General features: G+C 54.6%; 1 protein-coding gene across 5 annotated transcripts in view; it reads left to right on the top strand.

The window, feature by feature from the left end:
- The window catches only part of ANO10 (anoctamin 10), a 288,539-nt gene that overhangs the window by 239,929 nt on the left and 23,424 nt on the right, over positions 1–25,186 (top strand). The window contains exon 13 of one of the 5 annotated variants that reach the window (XM_045436777.1): positions 20,666–21,163. The exons of the other annotated variants lie outside the window; for them this stretch is intronic. Coding sequence (XP_045292733.1) covers positions 20,666–20,707 — 42 coding nt within the window. The 3' untranslated portion in view covers positions 20,708–21,163. Of the gene's footprint in view, positions 1–20,665; positions 21,164–25,186 lie in introns of those variants that run through there. 5 annotated transcript variants of the gene reach the window in all.

Genomic DNA, 25,186 nt, shown 5'->3' with positions numbered 1-25,186 from the left:
TAGATGGGTTAGTTGGTTTTTATCTTACTTACTCACGATTCAGTAATGTAATACGCACATGCTTTTGAACGTTTTTGGTTGTTGTAATGGTTCTTTTGTTGTGTATTCAAATTACCCGGTACAATTCACTCCGGTTGCCTGCCGTAATTAGCGATCCGTAACGCAAACCGGATTTTACATCTGGGAAGGAAGATTCTGAAAGATACAGATGCGTGGCTGTCTCCCCCCACGGCCGTGGCTCCTCAGACTCTGCGTGTCCGCTCCTGTTCCGTGGGTGTCGGCTGTTTGGGCAGCGGTGGTGGCGATGTGTGGTTCAGAGCAGCTTCACCAGGGATGTTGAAGAGGTCATAGCGAAGGCAACTCAAAGCAAGAGGAGATTAGTGGACAGCTGCTGCAACTGGGCAGAAAATAGCTGGGTGCGCAAAGGTCTTGCACTGGTCTTGTACCTAGACTCCTCAGCCAGAATGTGGAGGGAAGAAGCCACGAGGAGGGCGACCAGTCCCGGGCTCGGGACAGGGTGCCCACTGCAGATCGCGGGTTTCGCTCATTCATCCAGCAGACGTCTCGTGTGCCTTGTGTGCGTCTTAAGTAGGGCAGTAAGTAAGACACGGGGCGGTGTGGGAGGAGCAGATCTGGAAGGGCCATATATTTGGTGACGTTGCAAGTGCTGATTATAATTCTTCAGTTGCCAGACTCTTAAATTATACCTTTGAATTCCTCAAAGGAGCAAGCACTAAGTTGAAAATCAAGCCCGTTTTGAAAATCACAGCATATCCTGCTGGTTTCCCTTATGTCTCTATTTTCATTTGGTACTTTAAAAAGTACAGAGACTGTCATTCTACAGAGTATAAGAACGTAGCTTAAGCCTCTGAGATATAACTAATAGATGAACTATGTTTTAATAAATCCGTTTTTAGGGGCGCCTGGGTGGCGCAGTCAGTTAAGCGTCCGACTTCAGCCAGGTCACGATCTCGCGGTCCGTGAGTTCGAGCCCCGCGTCGGGCTCTGGGCTGATGGCTCAGAGCCTGGAGCCTGTTTCCGATTCTGTGTCTCCCTCTCTCTCTGCCCCTCCCCCGTTCATGCTCTGTCTCTCTCTGTCCCAAAAATAAAGAAACGTTGAAAAAAAAAATTAAAAAAAAAATAAAATAAATAAAATAAATCCGTTTTTAGATGAACTGAGATTCTTCTCCATTGTCTGAGAAATGTGTGTGACCAAGAACCTCTCATTAAGGTAACACGCTGTGTTTTTAGGTTTCCATTGCTAGGGTTAGGAATTGAGGTCCCTAACGTGGGATCGTAAATGGTACCGGGACTTGTTTAGGGAAACTTTCTCGTTAGTCAGGGATGTGCCGAGGAATCTGTTAGGGTCTCGCACCGTCTCTGTCCGGGGACTCTCCTGCAGCTCCCCTGTCCCTCCCACTTGCCCTTCCACCACCACAGCTTTCTGTCCCCAGTACAAACGGAACTCTAGGGGCGCCTGGGTGGCTCTGTCAGTTAAGCGTCTGACTTCGGCTCAGGTCATGATCTCACTCACGGTCTGTGAGTTCGAGCCCCGCGTCGGGCTCTGTGCTGACAGCTCGGAGCCTGGAGCCTGCTTCGGATTCTGCGTCTCCCACCCCCCCAGTCTATCCCCCCCCGCTCACGCTCTGTGACTGTCTCTCAAAAAAAAACAGTCGGGGCGCCTGGGTGGTTCAGTCATTTGGGCGTCCGACTTCAGCTCAGGTCCCTGAGTTCGAGCCCGACGCTGTGCTGACCGCTTGGAGCCTGGAGCCCCCTTCGGATTCTGTGTCTCCCTCTCTCTGCCCACCCCTCCCCTGCCCCCCGCCGTGGCTGCCTCTGCAGCCTCGTCTCCCGGCCAGCCCTCCTCTGCAGCCACACAGAAGCGCACCAGGTTCCCAGGGCACCGCTCGTGCTTTTGCCTCCGCACTTCCTCGTCTCTCTCCTCTCCTGGCTCCTTCCCTCTGCCCACTTGTCTCCCCTGGAAACATTCTCCTCCTCTTTTCAGGCTTCTGGGTCTCCACCGCAGCACGGTCATCCTTCGTGCTACGCGTGATCGTGGTTTACCTACCTGCGTCCTGGAACAGCCAGGAGGGAGCCTGCCTGTTCTCTTGGTACCTAGCTGCTGGTGGTGTACATGAAACAGCGAGCTCGCGCCCCTTGACTGGTGACCCCATACGTGCACGTGTGTTCCCAAAGAGGGTCGTGGCTGCACCATGGTGGGAGGCAGCAGCATTAGCCTTCTGGAGGACCCTTCGAGACAGGCCCTGCCCCTGGGAGTCCGAGAAGTGCCGGGAGGAAAGCATGAGGTCTGGGCTTAGAACACCTGCGGTCATGTGGGCCCTCTCCTTCGGGTCAAGGGACCTTACCCGGTGCTCAAGAATTTACGTGCTCCAGCGCGGAGAAGCCAGGCAGGCTTGGGCAAGTCTCGTAACCTCTGCCTCGGTGTCGCCGTCGCTAAGCTTGAGGTGTCGGAGCAGGCGATGGCCTCTGGGATTGCTGCAGGGCAGCTCTCCCTGCGGAGACTCGGGGGGCACGCTCTGAGGGGGGGCATCCCCCGGGCGGCTCCCGTAGCATTCAGACGACAGTCCTGTGATCAGTGGCACCATCCTTTAAAATGCCTGCATCCCCAAAGATGGGGAGAGAATTTGGAACGTGGCAAGTGGCATGTGGTGTTCACTTCATCTGCTTTGTGCTGTAGAGCTAACGAGCTTTAACCTTCTCAAAGGATACAGCATACCTCTGAGAGCCACGAGGGAGACGAAGAAGGCGTTTGCTTGGGGGAGAGACTCCAGCACACCCGGCTTTAGAGTGCATTCTGCCTATTTTGACTGTCGTAAACTGGGAGCCACGTGATTCATCCTGTGAGACCCTCGGTATCATAAATAACCAGTGCTCCCTCGGCCACGACGCGCGTGCCAGAGACAGCTGCCCATGTGCCGATAACTTACCAGCATTACGACATGACTCTTGTTTCAGCTTCACAACGAACAGGGGATGGTGGGTCCTTTCTTGCCTCTGAGATTTCAGCAATAGCTCACAGTGTTCAAAGCTCTGCCTGTGAAAATGTGGTCACAATCAGTTTTAATTAAATACGCCCTCCCCCCCCCCCCCCGCAAAGTTTTGAAAATGAGTTGAATATGGTGAGTGAAAGCATTTGCGAATATCTCTTTGGATGTTTCCATCGTGTTTCTGAGCAGCGAGGGCTCAGACGCGGCGGAGGAGGCCGGGTCGGCCCCAGGGGAGCAGGAACCCTAGGCCCCCCTCAGCCAGGCACAGGTGCTCTCTGGAGGCCCTTCCAGGAGGTTCCAGAAGATGGCACTGAGTGGTTGCCATGGCAGATGGGATCCTCTCTGCTCCCCTGAGCCGCGTTTCTGTAAGGGTGAATGTGTTGCTGTTGTCACAGTAAGGATCTGGAGTTAGCCTGTCCTTATGCTCTGACCCTGCTCTGGGGCGGGGGGGGGGGGGGGGGGGGGGGTGATTCTTTGACTTTGTCCTTTTGCACAGCACGCTTTCAAGAGAGGCTAAAATAACTATTCTGCCTTCACTATTGTGACGCCTAGAGGAAATTAGAGCAAAAGTGTTTTTCTCTTCAGGCCCAAAGAAGTAGGTAATTACCTTTGACAAAGCAGCTGATGATAATCGAACACTATCAGATGAATTTGTCAGTAATTAGCTAATGATAAGTGTACATTCTAGCTTGAAATTCTAGGTCTTTGGGAAAAAACCTACAGATCAAAAAGCGTTAAGGAGAAATTTGTCAGTTTCTCATAAATAAACGGAAAGCTTTGAATCTTCATAAAGTTACAACACAGAGGGCTCACAGAAGTCACTGGGTCGGAGTGACCGACCGTTCCTGGGCCACACCCTGCGTGGAAGTGGCCATTCTCACACCCCACTTGGCCTCCTCCCTGTGAACGGTTCTAGGGGTCCACAAGTACAACACCCTGTTGAGCCCGGGGTTCTTTTCGGGTAGGATTGCTTGGAATTAAAGTCTAGAATTCACCAAAGGATAGAGCCATCAAAATCCTGAAAAACCAGGATCGGTGTGTCAGAAAAGCCAAGCAACCCGCAGGAATTTGGATCTGCTCAAGATTGAAAGGATAGGCTCCATCAGTGGGCAGACGAAAATTGTAGCACAGACTTAAAGTGTGTTTTAAATCTTCACTTATTTAATTTGTTTTTTTAATTTTTTTTTTTAACGTTTATTTACTTTTGAGACAGAGAGAGACAGAGGATGAACGGGGGAGGGGCAGAGAGAGAGAGGGAGACACAGAATCCGAAACAGGCTCCAGGCTCCGAGCTGCCAGCACAGAGCCCGACGCGGGGCTCGAACTCACGGACCGCGAGATCGTGACCTGAGCCGAAGTCGGCCGCTTAACCGACGGAGCCACCCAGGCGCCCCAAATCTTCATTTATTTAAAACCGTAAAATTTTGGAGATCATCTCTGCTTAACTGCTTCACGTGCTCAGTGCACTGAGAGTGTAGCATTTGGGCGCCGTGTCGGTTTTCTGTGGCTTCGCGGCAAACAACCGCACACTTAGTGGCCCAGCACGACACATTTAGTAACTCGCGGTTTCTGTGAGCACGGCTTAACTGGTGGTGTCATCAGAGTTCAACTGGAGAAGGATCTTCAGGCTCTGCAGTCGTGAACCAGATGCGTCTCCTGTGATAGTGAGTGTCAGGTCCCCATCTTCTTGCCGGCTGTGTGCTGGGGCCACTCTTCAGTCCTGGAGGCCACCCACATTTCCTTCTCGTGTTCCTCTCTGTAGACCTCCGCGGTACGGCAGCCTCCTTCTCCAGTCTCTGACTTCAGGGACAGCCCGCGCCCCTTTTGAAAGGGCTCTCGATTGATTACGGCCAGCGTACTCAGGAGAATCTCTCTTTTGGTTAACTTGAAGTCAGCTTATTCATTACATCCGCAAAATCTCTTCGCCCTCGTCACATAATGCGGCCCATCACAGGAGTGACACCCCATCACCTTTGTCACATTCTGTCGATTAGAGGCAGGTTCCAGCTCCCACTCATACCCCAGGGAAGGTATCCACGTCCAAAGCATGGATACCAGGAGATGGGAATCGCAGGGGGTGAAACCGAGGGCACCCACCACAGGCACCCAGTGAATGGCTATTACACCGAAAGGACGAAATACAAGAAATCAGTCCCCCGGAGCAGGTTATAAGCCAGTGGTCTGGGAGGCAGAACACGTGTTCGAAGAGGGAGAGGGCGGTGGTTAGCAGTTAAGTTTATAGGTGAGCTGAGTAAGCCTATGTCACGAAGCGTGGCTAAGCTGAAGTGTCACCATGCAACTTCCCTTGGCTTGGAACGAGATCAGGGTGTGTGCAGTACTGGGAAAATGCTTCTTCCCATCTTCTGGGGAGCAGGGCCCTCCCACCCATCAGCACCCCACTCCAGCCCCGTTCGGTGAGAGGCCACATCTGCTCTCCCTCTCCCACACACCTCGAGCAGCCCAGTCCTCGCGGGCTGCCCTCGGCCCCTGGCTGCTGCACCCACACAGGCCGGCCTGGCCCCAAGCTCCCCAGGTGTCCAGACGACCTTCCTCTGCTCCCCTGGGCAGAACCACCCCCCTTAGTAAGGCTCCTCTCACTGGGGATTAGACTGAGCACCAGGTGAGGAGGAAGACTAACCTTCGTGGGCTTTTAACTGACATCGGCTGGAAGCTGAGCGTCTTTGTGGCTTTCTCCAAAATTCAGAATATCGTGTGATATTCTTAGGGAACACCCCTAAGAGTTCCCAGCAGTGCTCGGGGGTGCCTCCGGGCACAGTCTGAGAACCGTGGCTCTCCCCTGTGCGGGATCCCACCCGCACCGAGTCCTCGCTGTTTGCAAGGTCCCGTGTCCAGGGCAGGGACAGCAAGGGGAGGAGGAAACAGGCCGATGGCGGGCTGGAAGCCTGAGCAAGGTGGAGAGCTTTGCAGGCCTGCCCGGGGAGGGGGACAGGGGAGGCACTTCTAACCCTGGGTTTGTGCCCAACGCGGCACTTTGCCCCCAGACAAAACGTGTGTCAGCAGTGCTGTGGTGTTTCCTGATAAAACTCCCTTCTGATTTGTCTGGAGCAGAGCTCACGTCCTCACTAGACTGCCGATGGGGTACTGGGGTCTTGTGTCGCTGGCTGATTCGCTTCCTGTTCGAGGTTATCAGTTGTCCAGTTATCCTCAGCGAGGACCCCCAGGTGTGTTTTTAGACGAGCTCAAAGAGAAGATACGTGCCTGTGTGTCCGTCCTCAACACCCCTCCTTGGGCTGGCTGACAGTCCCCCGTGGACCTGGTGGGGCACCGGGCAGCTGTGGGATCGAGGGCACAGGTGGAGGGTGAGTCCTTGCTACAGGAGCACAGGAGTCAGAACCCCAGCACGCCAGGAGCCCGTTTACCCAGGAGCCTGTGCGGCCGGCTGTCACTGGCATGAAGTTTTTTGTGTTTTTTTAAAAAATTTTTAATGGTAATTTATTTTTGAGAGAGAGGGAGACAGAGTGCCAGTGGGGGAGGGGCAGAGAGAGAGGGAGACACAGAATGGGAAGCAGGCTCCAGGCTCCGAGCTGTCAGCACAGAGCCCGACGCGGGGCTCGAACTCACCAACCATGAGATCATGACCTGAGCCGAAGTCGGACGCCCAACTGACTGAGCCACCCGGGCGCCCCTCGCGTGAAGTTTTAACACACGGAAAGCAGTCCTATGCATCATGTATGTAGGTGTAACACACTGGGGGAGGAGAGCCACGTGGGAGTGGGGAGTACCAACCCCAGGGGAGTAGTCCTCTGCGTGGGGGGGAGGGTAGAAGATGAAGGGCTTGCAAGGCGGAATCCGTTGTGTTGGCCGTGTCCCTGTCTTCAAGAAGCTTGGGGGGGTGGGGAGGGGAGGGAGGGCGGGGGCGGTTCTGTCATTCTTCCCAACTCCGTGTGTTTGTGAAATATTTTATGATTTTGAATAGGAAATCTTCCTAGGAATAGGAGTACTTCCTATGAGGAATAGGAAATAGGAATACTTCCTAGATTGATGAGAATTAAATTTTTGGTTTGTGTCCATTTGCTTTAAGGAAAACCAGTAAATAAGCAGATGTGCCGGGGAGGGCGGGGGTGGGGGGGCGTCTGTTGTTTCCCAGGTTTTGCAGCCACTGACTGAGCGGAGGGAAAAGCCTACTGGGGGATATCCCAGGCTCCGTGCGCACAGCCTCTGCTGTCCCCTGGGGCGCGGGGACCCCGTCTCAGAGTCCGTGCCCCAGCCTGGCTCTTACTCCGGAGTCAGCACCAGCCAAACCTGCAGCTGCAAATGTGGCGGCTTCTGGTCCTTCAGAGAACGACAGGGGAAGGTGGGAAATCCAGGGGTGTGTTTGCGTCGGTACCTTTTATGCTAGTACTGAACAGTTTTTACATTTACAGAAGGAACTCCATTCTGTAATTAGAGCAAAAAGAAGCCACCGGTCATGGACAGTTGTTCGGATTTCCATCCGTTGATTTTTCCAACCTGAAGATAGTCTGGGATTTTTTGTAACACTCCACTTTGCCTGAAACAAACTGAACCGTGAAACTACTGGTCTGTGAAATGATTGAACAAATTAAAAATGTGTGTAAACAGCCAGATCAAAATTAACGAGAGAGTCTAACAGCGTAAGCAGAGGCCCCGTAACAAAAGGAACAAGTCTTTAAGTCTGTTTGTGCCACACTTTGTGTTTGCTTTTTTCCTCCTTTCCCCCCTTTTTAAGATGGAATGTCATCACCCAGAGTGATTTCGTAACAAGATGTGAAATTTTGACGTTTTTTTATTTTGTTCTTAAGGCTGAAACTACGTTCTCCTTTAGGTCAGGAATAGATTGCGTGATGGAGAGTCCTGGCTCCTTTGTAAATGCTTTGGAGCCTGTCTTAGGCTAATTACTCTGGAAGCTGAAACGAGTGGTCTGTGGGGCCAAGGTTGTTGATACTTTTAGGACCAAAAACGAAAAAACCTCCCAACATAGTTTTTAAAACCTAGCGCTCCTAATTACTAACTAGATAGTAGAAATACATACATAGATACTTTTCTTCAAGAAAAAACCAAAAAGAGGCAGACTCCAGTCCATGGTGAAAGATGATGAAGGAAAACAGAAAAAGGCCTTGTCATGACGGACTGTGGCCTGATTCTTGGCCAAGTACGTGCTACTGACCCTGGTTTCTAGCATCCCTGCGCTTTGCCTGGCCGTGCTGGCCATGGCCGCCACCCCCTCCACAGAGCCATGGTCTTCTGTGGCCAGGAGAGCTTTTCGAAGACGTGAGGAATGAGACCACAGCCAGCCAGCCACTCTCTGTATGTGGTATCCCTGGCGATCTCTCCACCTCGGCTTTCTGTATCTGGGGAGGACCAGTGAACGTTCGATGGGGAAGTGAGTCCACACACCCCTAAGGTTTATTACGGTCTAATCAGACTTCCCATTTACTTCTGCCTCCTCCGGAAACCATAGTTACACAAAAGGAAAAACACAAGAAAATCATAAATCCAAAAGGTTGGTGTATGCAAACACAGAGCCTCCACTGGCCATCCAGAGGGAGGACGGTGCGAAGGCGGATGAGACACGGGGAGAAGAAAATGCCCCTTCTTGTCACCCAGTCTTAGGTGGAGTGGATCACCAAAGATCACCTAGTCCTTCTTTCTGTGAAGATCCTACCTCAGAGCATCAGGTATTTGAAGAAAACCAATAGTATGAGAAAGACACCAGGCTGTGCTGCTTTTTGACAAAGACACAGATGTGGTGCAGTAGAGAAAGGACAGTCTTTTCAACAAGCGGTGTGGGAACAGTTGGGTCTCCAGATGCCAGAAAAACAGAAGTGAACTTGGACCCACGCTTCATACCAAAATGGCTCATAGACCTAAACAGAAAACCTAAAAGTATGAATCTTCTAGAAGAAAGGATGGGATAAAATCTTTGTGCTTTGCATTAGGCAAAGATTTCTTAGATACAGCCCCTTAAGCACAATCCATAAAAGAACAAATCGATAAATGGCACGTCATCAAAATTGAAAGCATGCTTTTCAGAATCTGCCATTTCTACAAGGAGAAAGCTAAGAGAGAAGCAGGAGAATCTGCCCGAAGACTGTCGGGGGGGCCTCTCAGACAGAGTCTTTCACTCTCCGTGGGGTGGAAACGTGCTTCATCAGACAGGTCGGCCTTCCAGCGTCCTCCCCACAGCTGCTGCCCCTTTCCCTACAGAGCAGAGGAGCAGAGGCGGGGCGGCAAACGAGTCCAGCAAAACCGTAGTGTGCTGAAATCCAAAACCTGTTTTCACATCACGGAATCTACTCCTGAAGCCTGTTTACACTCCATGATAGTTAACTAGTTAAACAGTTACACTGCTTACACTATACGTTAGCTAACGTGACAATAAATTATTGAAAATAAATAAATAATGAAAACCGTTCTCAAGAAAAGCCACAGAGGAGCTCACCGTTGACCCATGAACGACATGGGGGTTAGAGGCACTGACCTTCCCCGCCCCCCACGCAGTTGAAATTTGCATGTAACTTTTGACCCACAAGACACTTAACTACTAATAGCCTGCTATTTGACTGGAAGCCTTACCAATAACATACATAGTCGATTAATACATAATTTGTATATTAATATGTGTTATATACTGTATTCTTATAATGAAGGCGGCTAGAGAAAAGAAAGCGTTATTAAGAAAACCGTACGGGGGCGCCTGGGTGACTCAGTCGGTTAAGCGTCCGACTTCAGCCAGGTCACGATCTCACGGACCGTGAGTTCGAGCCCCGCGTCGGGCTCTGGGCTGATGGCTCAGAGCCTGGAGCCTGCTTCCGATTCTGTGTCTCTCTCTTTCTCTGCCCCTCCCCCGTTCATGCTCTGTCTCTCTCTGTCTCAAAAATAAATAAAAATGTTAAAAAGAATTAAAAAAAAAAAAACCGTACAGAAAAGACATCTGCTGTACTGTATCTGTTGGAAAAAAAAATCCGTGGGTCACTGGGCCAGCGTGCTTCAAACCTGCGTTGTTTAAGGATCAACGGCACCTTCCTCGGCATTTTCCTCTGGAAAATACGGAATTTGAGGGAATCGGGGAGAACGGTGGCTTGGAGCCACGCGGCCCTGTGTTTGTTTCTATGCTGAGACCTGGGCTCGTTGGCTGTGGGCGTGGGGCCTCACTTTGCGCAGATCGCTTACCGCGAGTGCGACGCGGGAGGTTCCGTGAGGACCAGGGACTGGGCGGCCAGGTGCCCCGCAGGCAGGCGTCGCCCCTCTCCCAGGGGTGCGGCGTGATGGTCGGGCCTCCTGCCGGCTTCGCCCGCAGGAGCACGGTTCCTCCAGGTGTAAAAACTGCATGCAAGTGTAAGGGTTATTGTTGTTTTAATTGTTGCCTATAAAAGCTAGCTGATCTTTCTGCTAGAAGAAGTCTAGGCTCTAACATTTCAGAGGGCACTAAACAGTCCTGTGCGGGACGGAAAAAGTCCAGCAAGGGAGCCAGGCGAACAAGTCAAGAGGGGAGGGTGGAAGGGTTTGGCACACGGGAAAAAGAACAGGTGAGGAGTTTACGCCGGGAGGTTTTCCCGCGGAGGGGAAGTCCGGACTTTTCAAGGAGGAGCTGCATGCCGGGCCTCAGGACAAGATGACAGAACGGCAGCTCGGAGGAAGCCTGCTGCGGACCACACGCGGCCACGGGGCCCGCAGGTGGGCCCGGAGGACGCAAACGTGAGGCCTGCGCTGCCGGGCAAGGATGCTGGCACTTTGGCACGTATGTGGAAGCTGATCTGCCCACACGTGTCCACGCTCCCCTCAACTTCCCCCACCTCTCCTGAGAATGAAGTGTGAGTGTGCACACCTTTTCCCTCCCCGGGAGTGTCCCTCCTCTGCCGGCTCTGTCCCTAGGCTTGTGTATGGCATAGTGTCGTGGGGACCGAAGGCAGACAGCAGGCCCGACTGCCTTCCGAGGAAAGGACAGATGAGGGGGCAAGAGCTCTGGGACTGGAGGAGGGGGCAGGGGGCAGCACCTGGGAGGGCTTTTCCGAGGAGACGCCGAGGAAGGAGCCACGCCTGAGGGCCCCCGGGAGCTCGGCTCCCGGGCCGCTTCCTCCCCCCGATGCCGGAGAGTCTGAGGAGAGGGAGACGAGGTGTTGGTTCATGCTGGAGGCCAAGACTTGTGGAAAGGAAAGGCAGACAGATGGCTGCATGGAATGGAATGGCCGCCTCATTGGGGTTTCTAGACGAGGCCTAAAACGTCAGAGTAGAACGAGCAGCACCTCAGAATTCACGAGAAGAATGGACTCGTTGGAAAATCGGCCCGTGTGACCAAGAGAACTTGGTAACTTAGGGGAGAAAAACATGCCCAGACAGGGCCTTCAGTCTACGTAGACTCCCAAACCGCAGATATGACATGTTTAGTTGAGAAGACGCTTAGTAACTTACGGGAGAACGTAAGTAATGATGAGACATGGGGACTTTCATAACCTGGGATCTTTCGGAGTTGTTTCCATATGAAGACTCAAAGTTATTAAATGAACGTGAGGTGTGATGTAACAAAAGCCGTTGTGTGGGCCAGTCCCAGGGTTGAAGGAGCAGCCCGGCGATGGCACTGAGGAGCGAGGTAGGTTTCGGCTCTCTTTCCACGCAGCGCGGTCAGGATCTTGGCTTTCGTCGCGGTCGCCAAGTGGACGCGCGGCTCCAGGCATACTGTCGTCACACACTCCTGTTCAGAGGCAGGGCGGGGAAAGGTGGCTTCTCCTCAGTCTCTTTCTATTCAGAAGGAAAATCTCGCCCAGAAGACCCTCAGGAGACTTACCCTCCAGCCCCACTGGGCAGAACTTAGTTACCCGTCCATGCCCTAACCGTCGGGGAAACCGAGAAAGCGCCTGGCGTTGCCGACATCCGGAGGGAAAGATGGGCTCCTGGCACAGGGAAGGAAGGCGCCAGGTAGCAGTCGGAGGGGGCGTACCGTGTTATGACAGGTTCACATTGGCACTCAGCTGTGAGAACGGAGGATGCGTGAAATGAAACCAGCAGTAAAGGCGGCGGAAAGGCCATGGAAGGTGCCGGAGGAAGGCATTCAAAAGGGTCATGACAGGCTTCGGCGATGAAGGCCAGAAAGGAGAGGTGAAAACGTCATCAGGACAAACTCAAAGGCTTGTATTTTATTAAAAAAAAAAAAAAAGTGACCAAACAACACGTGAAAAAGCAGGGCTGCCTCCTGGGCTGCAAGCTCCAGTGAGCTAGAGGCTCAGCTGCCGAAGAAGCTGATGTAACCAGAGGCTGCAGGCATGGTGTCCGGGACAAAGGGGCGTGACCCTGAGGCCCCCCGGGTCCAGTCCTGGCCCCCTCTCCTGCCCAGTCTCCTTCTCTGGACCTTAATCCCGCGGCGTCACCTCCTCGCTGCTCAGAGCCCCCTCTCGGCGACTGCTCAGCAGACACCCTCCCCGATGACTCTTGGCCACGCACTTGCTTCTCCAGCGTGCCCCGGCCCCAAGTCCTGGCGGACCACTACGGCCCTGCGTCCCCCCACGGACTCCTAGCACTCACCAGGCCTCAGCCCTGCTCGGCTCGCTGCCGGACCCAGACTCGACTCGGGGGGCTCGGGGGATCCCCGGCGTCTGCGCGACGCCCGGCACGGCTGGTGGGCACCTGGGACTCTCCGCCGGGCCAGTCGTCAGTAAGTGAGAGCTGCAGCCGCACCGTGGCATGCTGGGAGTGGTGTCTCGGGCGCGAGGGCGCCTGTGAGGACAGGCTGGGGGGGAGGGGGAGGGAAGGCAGGTGGGCCCGTGGTGAGGCCGTGGCACCAGCTCCACGAGGGGGCCTGTGACCGTGACCAAGACGTCGAGGGCACGCACGGCACTCCTTTGTTCAGGAGACAAAGCCAACCACGCCTGGCCTTCTGAGGCTCCTGAAGCCGCGAGCTGCGCACCTCATGCTAAGCGGGCAGACCGCCCGGCTTCGGGAGAGGATCTCAGATTGAGTTTTGTCAGTTTGGCGGCATCCAAGGGGAGAGGTCAGCCGGGCGTTGGTGTTGTGAGCCTTGTGTGAGTTGGGAAGGAAATCTGAGCTAGGTGCGGGGATGTGTGTGTGCCCTGCGTGCAGGCGGTGACCACGGCCGGGTATGCGCGGTCCCTCCCAGGGAGAGCACCGCCCATGGTAGGCTGCAGCCACCTGTGGCCGTTTACGTTTAAGTTGGCCAAATTAAATGAGACCAAAAATTCAGCTCCTCAGTTGCACTGACCACATTTTAAGTGCTAAGAAAACATTCCTGGCATCACAGAATGTTCTCGCGGGGGTGCTGATGCAAAGTGAGCAGAGGGCCTGGAGTTGGCCCTTGGGGATTGCTTCCAGAAGAGGCTGGGTATGGGGCAGGAGGAGGGGGGAGGGCTGGAGGGCCAGGTGAGGTGCCACGTCACAGTCACGGGCAGCGGTGCGGAGGGAGGTAGCGGCAGGGTATCCGGGGCAGCCATGAATGCACCAGATGAAGCCCAGAGAACGCCCTTGGGTTCAGCAACATGGCAGCCGGGTGACCTCAGAGGGATCTTTTTCGGTGGGTTCACGGGCCGGGAGCCATGGAGGGGTGGCTGGGGAGCCAGAAGGAGAAAACAGCTGAGAGAGGCCATTCTATGAGCAGGTTCCGCTGGGAGAGCGAGAAGGGAACTGGATGTCCACAGAAGGGAGAGTGGGGTAGGCGGTGGAAGGGAGGATTCTGGTTGTTTGTTTAATGAGAGAGAGTAGGATGTTTAATAGCCTAAAGAAGATCCCAAGAATTTATCCCCCAGATACACTCAAAGGTCATAGGGACACCCTCGTTTAGGGGACTAGTTCAGTGAATTGTCCCGTCCATACAAATCCTGCAGGCACCCAAAAGAAAAAGGACTTCCTGCAATTCCTGCTACAAAACTCTCTCCAAGATTTATTTTGCAAGATGCAGAATAGAGTATATTATGCTACCCTTATATGAAAAACAAGAAAGATATCTAGAGATACCCTATGTTGATAATGGGGGGGGGGGGAGGTGGGCAGGATCAACGAAACAAAACTTCCGAAGGAATGATCACGAAATTGGCCATGTAACAAGAAATCGCCTCCAGATGAGGGGCTGGGGAACAAAAGCAGGAATGAATCTTTATTCACAATATTTTTATAGTGCTTGATTCCTCTAAACTATGCACATGTATTTTAAAAATAAAAACATTTTTAAAAGTCACTAGGAAGAATTTGGTTGAGAGAGAGGTTAAATAATCAGGACAAGTATTCCACCTCCCGCGTCTCTGGCCAGGACCCCTCCACCTTTTATTACTCCATTCAGCTCTCCGTGGAGTCCGGCATATTTTAAACTCATGAGTTTTCTAATATTCCGCATTAGCCATCCCATCTTTTCTATTGCCGGACAACAAATTATCCCCAAACAGTAAACAGTGGCTCTCTCCCACTTTCTTTGAATCTGCACGTGGCTCACCGGGGTGCCTCTGATGTCCGGCAGCGCTGCAGGCCCCCCAGAGCTGGACGGGCTCACAGGCACACCTGCCGGGAGCTTCAGGGCCCGGATGTGGGTTCCCCGCCACGTGGGCCTCTCCACGGGACCACTCACAGAGCCCGTGCAAGAGAAGGAGCACCAGAGACAGAAGCCACAGCCTCTTTGTAACCTAACTTCAGAAGTGACATCCCCTCGCCTTCGCGGTGTTCGCTTGTTGAGAAGTGAATCACTAGGTCCAGCCTACATCTAGGAGGGAGGGTTCCACAAAGGACTCGTACCAGGGGCAGGGACCGGTGGGGGCCAGTTAGAGGCTGCCCAGCACACATCCCGAAACTCAGCCCGGGAGAGTGCTTCTTTTTATGTGATGTTCTCTTCCAGTTGATCAAAATACTCACAGATTCATCCCTGTAAGCTCTGACCGTGACCTTGTGGCCTCAGAATAACCTGCTGGTTTACCATTCTGCAGGAATACTTCGTGTTAGATACTTCCTGAATCCTATCAATTTGATAAAATTTGGGGAAAGTTTGATAAAATAGGAAGGTGGCCGCCCTATTCAAAATCACTTAGGGAACAGAACATTCTCCTGTATCATGTAAGAGAAAGGCCTCGATTTTAGGAAATATCCACTGATGTGTTTGGGGGCAAAGGGGCATGTTGTCTGCGGCTCACTCTCAAATGGTTCAGGAAAAAAACAGAGCGAGTCAGGAAGCAAACAGGGCAAAAAGAAAGCAGCTGGCAAACCCGAGTAAGAGTATTTCTGAATCCCTAGTACTGTGCGTGCGAGCTTTCTGTAAGTTTGAAATATGACAATTAAAAGCTCGGAAATAAAATTCTCAGACGCGTCCCAGACCTGCTAAATGAGAATCGCAAGCGGGACCTGGGAAACTCGCTTTACAAAAGATCCTCAGAGGCACCCTGGTTGCCGATCAGCAAGCTGTGGGATGCCCTTGGAGCGTTGCCGCACCACCGCCCTCGGCTCTCCTCCAGCCGTGGAATCGGCCCCTCAAGGGAACGGGGCGTGGTGGCAGATGGGGGTCTAATTGTGCAGCCCAGGAAGATGTGCTTGTGGTCCCCGCAAGGGGCAGAAGCAGCGGGTCGCAGCGCAGGGCTGTGCCGAAGGCCTCCCCACCCTGCCTCTTTGGGCGCCTCTCAGTCCCGGGCCACACGCCTCCCAGCCCTGGGCCACCCCGGTGACCAGCGCCGGCCTCAGGAGCTCACCGTGTCTCGGGGAGGCCAGCAGGCAGAGGCATCGTACCGGCTCTCGCATCACTGTCCCCCTGCTTGCGGGCGCGTGTGGCACATGCCCGTCCTGCCCGCGGCGGGCTGGGGGGTGCTCCCCGGAAGTGTGCCTGGTGCTCCGGGCTTCCAACGGCGGTGGGCGTTCACGGGCTTATGGGAGGCTGGGGGACCAGAGACTGCTGCCAGGCCAGAGAGCGTGGCCACCTCAGAGCTCCCCGCACAGCAGCCTGCGGAAGGGCAGGAGAACGGGGCGAGGCGGGGGCCGGGGAGCAGCGGGAAAGGAGCCCAGAGGTGGGCTCGAGGTCCAGGCCGGGCCCGTCCGCCTGGGAGCCAGGAACCCTGGAGTCTCGGGCACCGTCCCGGGGGCTGCAGGTGCCTTGCATCACTGGGGTGGTCAGCTGGTGGGGTCGGTGGGACTGGGGCGAACAGGAGAACCGTGGGTCGAGCCCCTTCGTCCACGCTCCATTCTTGGTGGGGGGCGTGGGCACCCGCGGAGGGCTCTGTTTGGAAATAGCCGCCTTCTCACGGGGTCGAGGCCTTTCAGCCCTGACTCACCCGCCGTTTTGTTGTGTTCCGTTTCCGCCCCGTGCGTGGTTTCCTCTCGTGGTCAGCCTCCGCTTCCTCCCGGCCCAGGACGCCTGGCTGCTGCAAGCCCGGGGCCTGACCGGCTCTTCTGGCCTCGGAAGTCTTCATGCTGACGCCAGTTCCTTCTTGGCAACGAGGGCGGCGGGGCGCTGTGCGCGCGCTCCTGCTGTGCGCCCTCTCGGGGGCTCGCTCTTCTCTGGTGGTTTTCGTGCCCTGCAAGTTAGGCATCAGAGGAAGCGCAATTCTCCACGTGCTTTGCCACGCACGTGCCCAGAACGCTCGGTTCCGAGGGCAGAAAACACATCGCATCTACCCACAGCCCGGTACCGCTCTATGACTATAGACCTGGTCAGGCTGGTCTCTTTGGCTCGTCCCAGACAACTTGCAGAGACGCTGATTTGCTTCCCCCCACCCGCCCCCCGCCGAGACGCACGTGAATCAGCTGTGACCCAGCCGCAGACTTTGCTGGGGGACGCAGAATCACTTCACCAAAACCTGGCCGCGTGCTCTGCAAACGTTTGCCCCGCGTCCTCTTACCAAAATGACCAGGTCGTTCGGGGCGAGAGGCGAAAGTCCTCTGTGTTTCGTTACTTTTACCAGGGGTCCCCTGTCAGCAGGCACCTTATTTCTCACGCGGTCTGCTGTTCTTGGCTTCGCGCGGGGAAACAGCAGCTATGGTGGAGGAGGAACTAAATATCTGAAGGCACGTTTAACTCACCACCTATCAGGTGGATCGGCTCCTGTTCCTAAACAGCAAAGCGACGAGGCAGAGTTCTGACACTCTGGGTACGCGACTTGGGTAGAAAGCTCGGCCGTGTGGCTCAAGCAGGATTGTGTGGCCGACAGCTTATCCCACACTGGGACCGTGAGCTCGTCCAGAGGCCACACCAAGGACAGCACCGGTCACCCAGGCTAGACCCCCATTTCCCTGGAACTTTCCAGATTCTGAAAAGTGTGATGGAAACAGAAGGAAGCCATTGTTGCTCTCGCAGCGTGAAATACGGCCACATTTTGAGACCTGGAGGCAGCGAGTAGAACCACACGGAGTTGGAGTCAAGTCCGCGGGACACTAGCTTCTTTCCTGCGGTGGTGTTGGGAGCTTCTTGAAGCTCCTTCTCCCTCCGCTTGTGTGGTCTTCTGCATGTGGTACGTGCCTGTAACTGCAACATTTTTGTCCTAGCTTTTCCTCCTTCTGAATTGGCAAACAATTCTTTTCTTTGTTTTTGTTTTGTTTTGTTTTGGTTTTTGGTTTTTTTTGCCAAATTACCTGAATTTGGTAATGCTGACCTCACTCAAAGAGCCAAGACCGTCTTCTAAGTTCCTTTGTGCCTTCAGGTCCTAAGAACAATCAGAACTTTTGTACTTCCGTTACGTGGCATTACATATAGAATAATAAAGTAGCTGCTATTGTATATTTCCGTTATTTTGGAGGGAACCCCAGAGAGCCTTTGGACCATGGTGGGAACAGGGATAAGCCCGTGCACGTGCACCTGCCCCCTCTCAGAGCCTCACCTGATAGTCCTCCTCTGACCGTGGCATCCCAGGAGCACCGCTCTTGAAGGCCAAGGCCCAGAGGGCGGGATGCACGGAGTGGCTAATCCAGGACTGGTTCCATAGTTCATTTCAGCGAGACGCCGTGATCGCTGCCGTTTGGGAAACCCCACCTCGGTTCACGTAACCCCAACACGCACCAGGCCGGATCTCCCCGGACACTTGGGAGAAACGCGATGTGGCCCGACTAGACCGCGTGAGGGGTGTCGGCCGTGAACGCTCTGTGTTCCGATCACACGAGGGTCTTGGGTTTCTTTGCTCTCAAAGACACGTTTGCAAAAAAGTCCTTTCTTACTCACAAAAGTGATGAGTTTCAGGCCTATCTGATATTTTTAATCAGTGAAAATAAAAAATAGACATGAGTTTTCAAAACCCCATCCAGCTTGCTATTCTAACTCCACCTGTTACAAAGTCTGACCTGGACCCGTCCGCCGGCAGGAAGGTTAACGGGAAGATAGTCCCTTGGACGGCGGTGCCGTGGAGGGGTGTCAGTGGCCTGTTGCCACTTCAGTCCCAGATTTCAGGAAACGCCGACAGCCTAAACGTGCTCAAGAGCCTGTGACGTTCCTGTCCCCCTGTATCGGGCCGTCAGCGTTGGTTACGGTCGCTGCCACTCACCCATGAGGGGATGTAGGTGACGGGAAGGAAAGCGAAACAAAAGATGCAGGAGAAAAGCAGTAGTTTTTCTACCTAACGAGGCTTGTAGACGGGCGCGAGTAGGCAGCAGCTGCTCGGAGGGAAAGGGACGTCGAGCGAGTGAAGGCTAGAGCCCGTCTTGCACTTACGGTGCTTTTCCCAGAGAAGAAGATCAAGGATGGTCAGGTAGATCGTGCCGGGTCCCGGCTTTGCCCGGGTTCTTCAGAAGGGGCACCGATGGTGGCTGTCCTGGTTCACAGCACGGGCACCCTGGGCAGCCGTGCTCACCTGCCGGGGATGGGACCCTGCCCCCGGGTGAAGAGGACACACCTATCTCTCAGGCAGTGGAGACGATGTAGAGCTGGAAACATCGCAGTCAGCGTTCCAACCATTGGTTTGGTTTTATGTGGTTTTAGTCGTAATATTGATCGCGAAATACCAGGTTGACAGAGGATAGAGAGGTCTGTGTTTATCAAAGAGCCATACGGTGTTTAGACGGGGGACAACCACCTCGTTGTCCTGGGGAGATCCTGAAGATGGTGGGGGGCACTTGGGCCTTCTCCGTGGCCTGCACCTGGCCGGAGTTTCACAAGCATCTTTCTAGTCTCCGGTGGTGGGCGAGGCGCGTCTGAAGGCCGGGACCGGTCTGCAGCGGGCCGGAGCCCTTCCCTGGCTGCGCACCCCCAGACCCCACGGCGGGTGCACAGAAAGGGGTGTGGGTGCCTCTCGGGACAGAGACACAGCTCACCCCGTGCCGCCATCCCCACTCATCCCGCTGCCTCTGTCCTCGTAGTGATGGCATGGCTTTCTCAGATTAAAGGTTATTCCCCCTTAATACTTAAGAAAAATGTTTATTCTAACCTTTAAAGAAAACACATCTCTGGTTGAAACCCTGATGTGGGCCGTAGACGGTCTCCCGCATTTAATTCGGTGGAATGTTTACCTCAGCCCTTTATTTTCTGAACCGTCTGGCCTTCTGCTCATGCCGCCGTGAAATCCTGCCCCTCCTACTCCTTGACCCAGGACCCCTGTGGGAGGCCGGGCCCTGGGTTCCCTCCAGCGACCACCACATCACCTGCTCACCCCTCACTCGGAGTCCTCTTAGAGGCCTTTGATTTCTGTGGTCAGTCAGTGGTGTTCATTTCTGTTCTTTGGGCTCTTAATTAAGCCTTTGTGCGGCACCTTGACCCAACCGAATTGTTGCCGTTTCAGCCGCTGGGTCTCTAACTGCCACCGAGCCATGGCTGTTACTGAAGGAGCAGCCACTGGTGCTTTCTGCCCTTCATCCCTCTGTGACTGTCCTCTGGCCTGTCCACTGCTCCACTCGCAGCCTGAACCCTGAGCCCTGGGATGTCCCTACCCAGCAACCTAGGACCTGTGGATAAAGATGAGAGTTGACCGGATCACCCTGGGCCTTGGCTGGTTACAAGCCCTCTGGGTCTCATCTCCTAAGGGACCCTAGTGACAAGCTAGGGTGTGTGAGCTTCTGTGTGTAAGCTTCTGCGGTGAGAGAAGGACGCTGCGTCCCTCGCTGGCTCCCAGGGCTTCCAGACAGAAAAGGGAGTCACGTCCTGAAGGCCCCCAGCACCCCCTCCCTGCAGTCAGATCAAGAGGGGGCCGCTTCCGGAGGAGGTGATGCTGTGAAAGTCTCGTCCAGGAAGGGCCTCCTGCAGGCCAGATGCTTGCTCGTCTGGGCGATCTGAAGAGCTGGGTTAATGTCTTGAAAAGTAACACCACCGGCTGTGTCAGTATCAGGGGCTGATGAAGGACAATTAGATTATCCACCTCCATGTCTTCTGATAAACAGCCCGGTTCCATATTGTAGCAGGCGTAGTGGATGGAAGGTTCCCTTCCGCATTTTACTCTGCAACATGACATCGCACCTAGAGATCTAGTCATTTCAGCGAAAGAGGCCATTGGGAAAGTAACTCAGTTTTTTAAAAGAAACTTAGTCATTTGTCCTCTGATTCGGGGCAAACCAATCACCAGACTCTTACGTGCTTCTTTGCCAAAACACAAAATGCTTTCTCCCTTCATCTGACCCCTTCATCTGACTCACGTGACTTCCCAAGGACACCCGTTCTGTGTCCTCCTCACCCTCGCCGTTATCACCCTCCTTCTTATGTGGTCATGATGCTCACAGGGCATGGCCGTTTCAGAAGTACTGATTGTTTCATCCGTATATTTATCTTATTTCCTTACGATTACTCGTAGCTTGCTTTGGATCTCGGGGACTCTGGCTCTTTTCGTCTATGATGGCACTTCTGTTCCACATCATCCGTCTGCATTCTGACCTGATCCCCGTGGCAGGATGCTGCGCCATCCCCCCCTTCGTGGATGTCCCCGGGCACTCCAGGGCCCAACGCTCTAACTCTCCATGCTGGGATCTGCGTGCTTCCAAAATGCATCCATTCAGTTCGGCTGCCTTTGAAGCAACACCTGTTACCGGTTTTCTCTCCTCCCGTGACGAAGAAGACGTCGCTTATTTGAACCTTGGTTGTTCCTGAATAACTGTATCCAGGACTGTCTGTACTCCCCTTTCTGTGTTTAGCGAGCTGCACTTTGGTACCAGACCTGGGTCCTGACTCTTTCCGTGTTGCTTGTTGGAGGGGCTCTCCTTAGTGGCCGGCTCACCACGAGCCTTTGGGCACTTGTGATTTTGCCAATTAACGTTCCAAAGCATTTCCCATATTTTCTGGTTCTTGTGCCCTTCAGAGGCCTTTCTTTTTTTTTTTTTTTTTTTTTTTTTATTTTTTTTATTTTCGTTTATTTATTTTTGGGACAGAGAGAGACAGAGCATGAACGGGGGAGGGGCAGAGAGAGAGGGAGACACAGAATCGGAAACAGGCTCCAGGCTCTGAGGCATCAGCCCAGAGCCCGACGCGGGGCTTGAACTCACGGACCGTGAGATCGTGACCTGGCTGAAGTCGGACGCTTAACCGACTGCGCCACCCAGGCGCCCCAGAGGCCTTTCTTTTGAAAGAAGAAGAATGCCAAGGATTTCTGCTTCTTAAAAAAAAAATGAACTCTCAAACTTCCTTCCTGAAGTCGTAAGCAACTTCGTACTGTCACGTGTAAACTCATGCTCACAAGTCAGGATGGAGGTGGATGCGGTGGGAAGCTAGGTGGCGTTAAATAGCACAAAACCAGAGCAGTGTCGGCATGCTGGGCGCAGGCCTCCCGTGAGCTGTGTGACCTCGGCAGACTTCTCAGCCTCCCTGTGCCTCCGTTCCACCTTTGAAAGGATGATGACGGTATGTTTCCATAGGGTGGTCACGGGGAGCAAACGAGTTCATACAGAGTTGAGAACAGCGTCTGGGATGTGTTGTGATGTGACTGTTGGTCACTGAGTTGCACAAAAATAATAGAATGTAACAGACATTGAAAGTTGTATCAATAAAGCAGGAGGGGGAATGAGGTTTTGATGCAGAAGCAGAATTAGAAATGCAGGAAACGGGCAGGTGGAGAGGCAAGTAGCCGAGACTTCCGTGGAGCCGCTACAGAGAACACGCGGGAAGCACAGGGCTGGTGTGGACGCACCTGCCCGTGCCCCGCAGCCCGTGGGAACCTAGGGAGCTGGAGCGTGCGCATCGCAGGCAGAACGCCCGGGTGCTGGCGAAGCTCTGCGGCATCAGTCGCTTAGTGATGGCACCCACGTTTTGCCTAGATGCAAAGGATTGCACTTAGAAGCCGGTAACTCAGAGACGACACCAGAAGCCACCGATGGAATGTGGGAGGACAGAGGCCATGAGCAGCCCTGACGAGGCCTTTCTGCACCCAGTAACCCTTCCCAAACCCAGCAAGGTGGGCCACTCTCTCATCAGTTTTGCTTTGTATTCAGCACCTTTTTGCCACCTGTAGAACTTCATCGCGTCGACAGATACGTCACCTTAGCAGCCCAGGCTTCAGAGATGGCTGTGGCGGGTCGAACACACTCGGCGCCCTCTTCCAGAAGAGGGAAGCGTGAGAGGAAGTGTGTACCTGGGGATGGCAGGGAAGCAAAGCCTCTGGCTTCTGTAGGCCCCTCGCTCTGCACAGAAAGTCATTTACACTCTCAGGATGTCTGTGGGGTTCTCCTTCCAGGAGCCTTTAACTTCTGCGTTTGGAAATTCAGCTCTGAAACCCAACTGTGCAGAGAAAGCAGGGCCTACACGGTTATTTAAGAAGCAGATTTTTTTTTTTAGTGTTTTTAAGTGAAGCGGACTCTACCCTCCCCAGGGTCAGCTCGGCAGTTAACGGACTTGTGGCCCCCAGCGCCTCACCCGATGGTGGAGCTGGGCCTGGCCACCACGTCTTGGAGCTTCTTTGGAGCTGGGTTTTGATCTTGGAGGAATCTTAGTTTCCAGCTGGGGTCAAGCTGGTGATTCGGCAACCTTCCTGGCGGCCCTTGAGTTTCCTCCTCCAGCCACTTCCCCGGCTGTCATCGAGGGCCACCCGAGCCACAGCCAGAACCACAGCTGGCCCTGGGGGAACCAAGATTCCTGTCCGCACTGAGGCCCGATCCTCAGGGGCCCAGACCCGTACCGCGACCAGGGCAGATAACTAGACCTCCAAAATCCTGGAATTTCGGGCGTAAAGCCCACACACTCGTGTCTTCTCTGTGATCCCATACGTGTGACCGACACGTCTGTGGTCCGGATAGTGCTGCTCGCTTCAAGAATGTGAATGTGTCTCACACACCCGCGTACCGCAGTCTACTTGCCAGCTCGTGGTGGTCCTGCTGAGTTACGGGCTGAGCCCCCATCGCACTGGCTGCCGCTTGGGGCTCTAGGCCATGGTCCCTCTGCCACAGGTATTTGTGGAGAGCTGGCTGCAGCTCACAGCACCGTGTCGTGGGCTCCTGGGGGCAAAGGGCAGCGTCGTATCCTCTCCGGAGCACACACTAGGTGGACAGAACATTGAAGCGGGAAAAGCCTGCGCATAAACGTGGACAAAAGCAGACGGTGCGAGCAGAGTGCAGGAATTACGGTGGAGGGCGACGGTGGCAGGCAGCCCCTCTGGGCCGAGTGACCTGCGGTTCAGTCCAGAACCTATGAGAAGGCCCTGTGGTAGCATGTTCTGGTTCCCGGTTTTTTTGGACGGCATCGGCGAGGCTGGGAGGCCGGTGCTGGGAGCGGTGGGTGTGCCTGGCAGGTGGGGTCGGCGGGGCCCTACGGCAGACAGAAGACCGGGGAGGGGCACAGAGGCATCCGCCATGAGGGCTCAAGGTTTGGTCGGCCCAGCAAGGTGATCGCGGCCCCTGAGAAGGGGTGAAGGAGTAAAGCCGGCTGGGGTGGGGACGCGGCACTCAGAGCGCCGGCCGGATGCTCGACAGACCTCGCATTTCGTACGTGTTATGAACCAGACCCTCCAGGGGCAGAGGTGCTGTACGCAGGGCCCCCAGGACAGCCTGGGGGGCCACTGCCCCTGGGCCCTCCTGCCCCGTACCCACTGCTGCGGGGCTCGTCGGAGCCTGAGGGCAGATCTGGAGCCTTTAATCGTCATATTAGAATGTGTCCGGAACAGTGCTGCTTTGAGGGAAGCTTTCCTCTAGATAGAACAAATGAAAACAGTCTTGGGGCGCCCGGCTGGCTGAGTCAGAAGAGCATGTGACTCTTGATCTCGGGGTTGTGAGTTCGAGGCCCACGTTGGGTGTCGAGATGACCAAAAAATATGTGAAGAAAAAAACAGTCTTTGTGGCGTGGCCCATCCTTCCCTTTCTTTTTCACCTGAACCACCGAAATTGCTTAATTTTGCCCTGACTCTGGCCACATGACCCCAAACAAGCTGCCTGGCCTCAGCGTGGTGGGAGACAAGAGAAGACCTGGGTTGTGCTCGCCAGGGGTGCAGGGGCGCGGCTGTGCGGGAAGGAAGCTTCCAGACGGCCGTCCTTCCCGCTGGAGGTGGAGGCTTCCTGTCCTGTCAGTGCTAGAATCCCCGGGGGGGGGGGGGGGGGGGGGGCAGCCAGCTCCATCAGAATGGAGGTGGCCAGGGGACTGGTGATCCTCAGGCCTCGTCGCCAGGCCTGCCCCCCCGAGGCCGGCAGGACTGGGGGGAGCAGGTGCTGTGCCTGAACTGAACGGAGCCAGCCCCAGGCCAGCGAAGCCGCCGGTGAACGGGAAGGCAGGAAGGCAGGAAGGCAGCGGCTCTCTCCGCCCTGCAGCTGCAGCCGGGAGCTGAGATCCGGCTTTTTCCGTGCGCGGCGGTTGCTCCCGAGGGGGAGGGGTAACGGAGTCGTGGCGAGCACAGCGCAACCCGGGCGGTAATGGGATCCGTCGGTTGTGACTTAGCGCTGTGAACGGAGGGATCCCGAAGCTGATCGCGGGTTCGGTCTGGACTACAGGCTGGGCGGGCGAGGGCCCCCCCCTCCCCCAGGTCTCAGAGGGCACCTGCCTACGTCTCCGCAGGGCGGAGCGGGCCCGCTTATGCGTCCTTCCTTGCGCGGAGCTGCGCCCTGGGACCGCACCCTCAGCGACCGTGCTCCCCTTATGATCATCGCTAATAACGACGCAAGAAGTCAGCCTGTACTTTTCAAAGAGTTGTTTGGAACGTGAGTGTTTTAACGAGTCACGAATTAGGGAAGATTTCATGCTCTTCGTTCTGATGCTTCTGGTGGGGAGGAAGTCGGCACTATTATCCTGCTTATATTTTTAATAAGGTTTTCATTTAGGAATCCCTAAAGAAGCCAGGTTTGTTTTTTTTTTAAAGGAATAATGTTGCCCCCCTACCCCCACCCCCGCCCCAGGCAAAAGAAGC

The sequence above is a fragment of the Leopardus geoffroyi genome, chromosome C2, assembly GCF_018350155.1.
Source record: "Leopardus geoffroyi isolate Oge1 chromosome C2, O.geoffroyi_Oge1_pat1.0, whole genome shotgun sequence".
Lineage (NCBI taxonomy): Eukaryota > Metazoa > Chordata > Mammalia > Carnivora > Felidae > Leopardus > Leopardus geoffroyi.
The sequence above is the reverse complement of the archived record's forward strand: the minus strand, read 5'-3'. Positions and strand labels throughout refer to the sequence as shown.